The sequence below is a fragment of the Babylonia areolata genome, chromosome 13 (assembly GCF_041734735.1).
Source record: "Babylonia areolata isolate BAREFJ2019XMU chromosome 13, ASM4173473v1, whole genome shotgun sequence".
NCBI classification, from domain to species: Eukaryota; Metazoa; Mollusca; class Gastropoda; order Neogastropoda; family Buccinidae; genus Babylonia; species Babylonia areolata.
Genome location: NC_134888.1, coordinates 3,542,489 through 3,548,231, shown reverse-complemented (window position 1 = coordinate 3,548,231; position 5,743 = coordinate 3,542,489). Strand labels below are relative to the sequence as shown.

Sequence of the window (5,743 nt, the reverse complement as noted above, 5' to 3'; positions counted from 1 at the left end):
GGATTTTTCATAGGCAGTCTACTTTCTTGAAAGAGACCGATGACCTCACCATTGTCACTGTGATTTTTCAAAAGACAGTCAGACAACTTTTCTGCAAGAGACTGATGACATCACCACGGTCACTAGGATTTTTCATAGGCAGTCAGTGCGAACTCCTGCAAGATATGTCGAACTACTGTCTCGCTATTCGATCCACTCCAGCAGTGGCATAAGCAGTCCGTTTTCTTTCCTGAAAGTGTCCCATGACATTATCATTGCCACTCTGATCTTTCAAAGGCAGTCAGCTTACTTTACTGAAAGAGTCCCATGACATTATCATTGCCACTCTGATCTTTCAAAGGCAGTCAGCTTACTTTACTGAAAGAGTCCCATGACATTATCATTGCCACTCTGATCTTTCAAAGGCAGTCAGCTTACTTTACTGAAAGAGTCCCATGACATTATCATTGCCACTCTGATCTTTCAAAGGCAGTCAGCTTACTTTACTGAAAGAGTCCCATGACATTATCATTGCCACTCTGATCTTTCAAAGGCAGTCTGTCTACTTTACTGAAAGAGTCCCATGACATTATCATTGCCACTCTGATCTTTCAAAGGCAGTCAGCTTACTTTACTGAAAGAGTCCCATGACATTATCATTGCCACTCTGATCTTTCAAAGGCAGTCTGTCTACTTTACTGAAAGAGTCCCATGACATTATCATTGCCACTCTGATCTTTCAAAGGCAGTCTACTTTACTGAAAGAGTCCGATGACATCACCATTGCCACTCTGATTTTTCAAAGGCAGTCAGCGCAGTCCTGCGCAGCAAACTCCCGCAAAACTTGTCGCACTACTGTCTCGCTGCTCGGATCGGATCACTGCAGCAGTGGCCTGTCTGCTTCCAGGCGATGGACTGATGCTCAGTGGTGGTTTCTCCAAGACCACGATGGTTAATTCTGGAGTGTCCCATGGATGGTCACCCACCCTTTACCTTTACTCAAAGCATGAATAAACTCGCTGGGTGGTGGCCCAGTGGTAACACTTGCCTTGGAAGCGAGAGAATCTGAACGCACTGGTTCGATTCCCACACTCGTCTGTATTTTTCTTCCCCTTCATTACACTTTGAGGCGTGGTCTGAACGCTAGTAAACGAGACACCGAGGTCCCGTGTGCAGCATGCACTTAGCGCAGAAAAAGAAACCCACTGCAATAAAAGGGTAGTCCTTGGCAGAATTCTGTAGAAACATCCACTTTGATAGGAAAACATATACATTTGCAGACAGGAAAAAAAATACAAAAAAAGTGGTCACGCTCTCATTGCAACGACGCGCTCTCCCTCAGCAGAGCAGCCTGAATTTCACACAGAGAAATCTGTTGTGACATAACAGTAGTACAATTCAATGCAAAATCCCCGTTTCCATTCTTTGCTCATGACAAGGATCCCACAAGGATCGCCAACCTCTTCCACAAGACAAGGTCGCTAGAGGCACGTGGCTTACACCTGTATTCTTCATTCCATTCAGGTGACACGTCTTTAGTACAAATTCTATTTTTACCTGTTGGACAAAACTCTGAAATGCACCCCAAGAGCGTCTATCCTAACGACCTTCAGTGAAAAAGCCACCCTGAAAAGCACCCCAACAATCCACCCTGACTACTCCTCATCTAACGACCTGCGGTGAAAAAGTCACCCAGAGAGGCACCCAACAATCCACCCTGACATACTCCTCGTCTAACGACCTGCGGTGAAAAAGTCACCCAGAGAGGCACCCAACAATCCACCCTGACATACTCCTCGTCTAACGACCTGCGGTGAAAAAGTCACCCAGAGAAGCACCCAACAATCCACCCTGACATACTCCTCGTCTAACGACCTGCGGTGAAAAAGTCACCCAGAGAAGCACCCAACAATCCACCCTGACATACTCCCCATCTAACGACCTGCAGTGAAAAAGTCACATTGGAAGTAACCCCAGCAATCTACCCTGGCATTGTGCAGTCTAACGACCCGCAGTGAAAGTCAGCTTCACGACGAAGAGAAGTGACGTAAAACTGCACACCAGCAACTGTCCATCACCCCACGGCCATCGCCTCATTCAGTTGTCCAGCTCTGTCCTCGTGGTGGCGCGTGACATGGACACGCCCACGCCCACGCCCTGCTCGCTGTCATGTGACAGGTCTCTGGAGGTCACGCCGGACAGGCTGTTCCCGCTGGGGAAGGCGGCGAGACAGGACATGCCTGTCCCGGCGCTGCGCGTGGTGGGAGGACCCCTGTCACTCACCAGCTTGGACACCCTGCTGTGCTGCAACTCACCGCACGTGCCGCTCGCCCTCCCTCCCACGCTGCTGCCGGCGTTCCTGGCCGACCAGCCGGCCTTCAGCACGCGCAGCAGGCGTGAGTTGAGGACGAAGGAGAAGGCGATGAAGGTGCCCTGGAGCCCGTTGAGTACGATGTAGACCCACCAGAAGGCCGCCAGCTTGGTGTAGGAGGCCAGGAACCCCGCGGCCCACGTGAAGCCCATGGCGCTCATCATCTTGGTGTACACCACCAGCCTCTGCCGGTCGCTCGTCTGCTGGCGGGCTGTCAGGGGAAAAATATTTTAAAAACAACAACGAAGTTTCATTAAACCTGATTTGAGGACAGTCAAGTGCTATTAATTATTCAGCGATTTCGTTGTTTGGGTGTTCACCCAAAGTCTCTGCCGGTCGCTGGCCTACTGACGGGCTGTCACTGATGGAAAAACAAACACACAAACATAACAAAGAAACAAAAGAAAAAAAAAGAAAGATTAAAAAAGAAAAACCGAAGTGGAAATAATAAAACTGATTCGAGGACTGTCAAGTACTATGATTTAGTGATTTATTTGTCTTGGAGTTTACCCCAAGTCTCTGCCGGTCGTTCGTCTGTTGATGGGCTGTCAGAGAAAAACAAGAAGAAGAAGAACAGCAAAACAACGAAGTGTCATTAATGAAACTAATTCAAGGACTGTCAAGTACTGTTATTAGGAGATTTCATTGTCTTGGTGTTCACCCCAAGTCTCTGCCGGTCGTTCGCCTGCTGATGAGTTGTTTGGTGGGGAAAACAACAATCATTCACCATTATCCTCCAATTCATGGAGTTGTAGAGATGTAGCTTAGTGTACTGATTTCTAAATCGTTTCTTATAAACTTTATTAACATCTGGCGTTCATCATCTTGGTGGAAACTTCAGTCTGGCGGTCACTGGTCTGTGGACAGACTGACAGGAAGAAAGAAAAAAACAAAGTATCATGATTGGGCCGAAACTCAGGCCCGTCAACAAGGCCAGAAATTGAAAATAGTAATGCGTTCAGCACACCCACGACCAGGTCAGGTTTCGGGACCAGTGACAGGGACAGTATCAGTATCAGTACCTCAAGGAGGCGTCACTGCGTTTGGTCAACTCCACATACGCTACACCACATCTGCCAAGCAGATGCCTGACCAGCAGCGTAACCCAACGCGCTTAGTCAGGCCCTGAGAGAAAGTGACAGTGACGATTAATGAAACCGATTCGGGGGCTGTTATGTGTTATTATCAGGCAGGCTCTCTCTCTCTCTCTCTCTCTCTCTCTCTCTCTCTCTCTCTCTCAATGTAATCTTGATCATGTTGAAAAAGATCCTACATATTTTGATTGGAGTGTAACTAATTTTCTTCACATGCTTATGATTCTTTTCTTTATATCTAAACGGAATGGAAAACAAAACAAACATCTTTAATCATCTCTTGAAGTTCAATCCGTTATTCAGATATGGATTAGTGTCAGAGGCACAGTGGATATGAATCACAAAGCATCTTCAATCATCTCTTGAAGTTCAATCTGTCATTGAGATGTGCTTTGGTGTCAGAGGCACAGTGGATATGAATAACAAAACATCTGTAATCATCTCTTGAAGTTCAATCCGTTATTGAGATCTTGTTCAGTTTCAGAGGCACAGTGGATATCTTCTTCTTCTTCTGCGTTCGTGGGCTTCAACTCCCACGTTCACTCGTATATACGCGAGTGGGCTTTTTACGTGTATGACCGTTTTTACCCCGCCATGTAGGCAGCCATACTCCGCTTTCGGGGGTGTGCATGTTGGGTATGTTCTTGTTTCCATAATCCACCGAACGCTGACATGGATTACAGGATTTTTAACGTGCGTATTTGATCTTCTGCTTGCGTATACACACGAAGGGGGTTCAGGCACTGGCAGGTCTGCACATATGTTGACCTGGGAGATCGTAAAAATCTCCACCCTTTACCCACCAGGCGCCGTCACCGTGATTCGAACCCAGGACCCTCAGATCGAAAGTCCAACGCTTTAACCATTCGGCTATGGCGCCCGTCGCAGTGGATATGAATCACAAAACATCTTCAATCATCTCTTGAAGTTCAATCTGTTATTGAGATGTTGTTCAGTTTCAGAGGCAAAGTGGATATGAATCCACTGGCCTGATGACCGTAAAAGGCTGAGGGACCCTTTAACTCAAGCATCTCTGTTGTGCATGCATCGTTTGGGAACTGAAACAGTGGCCGTGCTGCACATCTAACATCACTCAAAATGAAAAGACGTTAAATCAAAGAAAGAAAAGTGTCCGTGTTATATTCACCGCTTGCGGTGACGTATCGAGGCCGGTCAGTAAACAACACACTCGAGTTGCCACACGACAGCTGACTTGTTTTGGGCTGAAGCACGTGACAGCACTGAGTGCATAGGATACGACTTTTAGCACGCACCGAGACAGCTTGAAGGCTACAGCTCAGCTCTGGGAACGAAACAGCAGCATTGAAAGAGATGTTAGTAATGTCCTTGGCCTACACATTGTCCTTGCTGCAGATGAGTGCTACAGAAAAGCTCTCACTGAAAGAGCTGTTTGTAATGTTCTTAGCGTATTCAGAGTCCTTACTGCAGATGAGTGCAACAGCTAAGCTCAGGGAATGAGACAATGGTACTGAAAGAGTTAGTAATATCCTTAAACTGTACAGAGTCCTTACTGCACATGGGGTCTATGTTTACAGTCCTTGGTGGAGCAGTGGCTTTGTGGTAATGCCACGTCCGACTGGGACACGATTATCCACGGGTTCGAGTCCCTGGCACTTTGGAACGGGATTTTTATATCCCCCCCCCCCTCTCCTGCTCCCCACGCCCCGGCACTCCACTCTATTAGTCTTAGGGTGGTGGTCTGGGTGCTAGTCTTTCGGATGAGACAATAAACTGATGTCCCGTGTTCAGTACTGACGCTCTTTAATGCGTGTAAAAGAACCTACGGCAACAACGAGATTGTCAGTGGTAAAATTCAGTAGTGAAGCGAATACACTTGCAGGCTACAGACAGAAAATATATATATATACATACATACATTGAGAGAGAGAGAGAGAGAGAGAGAGAGAGAGGGACACACACACACACACACACACACACACATATATATATATATATATATATATATGGGTGGCGCTGCACTTTTGATGAAGGAAGTGCAGCCTGGATGTGACACAAAATATTACTTTGTGTTGTTATGACAATAGTAATACTATACAACGCAATACTATACAAAGTTTCAATGAGTAATGCTTGATAACGACAAATGATTGAAATATAAGTATGTAATGTGTGTGTGTGTGTGTGTGTGTGTGTGTGTGTGTGTGTGTGTGTGTGTACACGTGTGTGCCAGTGTGTCTGTGTGTGTCTGTGTCTGCCGTGTGTATGAACATTTTGAAGACAAAAAAATGCAGGCAACAGGGGCAGAGGCTTACATTAC

General features: G+C 46.5%; 1 protein-coding gene across 1 annotated transcript in view; it reads right to left on the bottom strand.

Moving 5' to 3' along the window:
* Positions 1 to 650: 650 nt before the first annotated feature.
* The window catches only part of LOC143289314 (uncharacterized), an 11,723-nt gene continuing 6,630 nt past the window's right edge, over positions 651 to 5,743 (bottom strand). Inside the window, exon 5 of the mRNA XM_076598314.1 lies at positions 651 to 2,561. Coding sequence (XP_076454429.1) covers positions 2,077 to 2,561 — 485 coding nt within the window. The 3' untranslated portion in view covers positions 651 to 2,076. The remainder of the gene's footprint in view (positions 2,562 to 5,743) is intronic.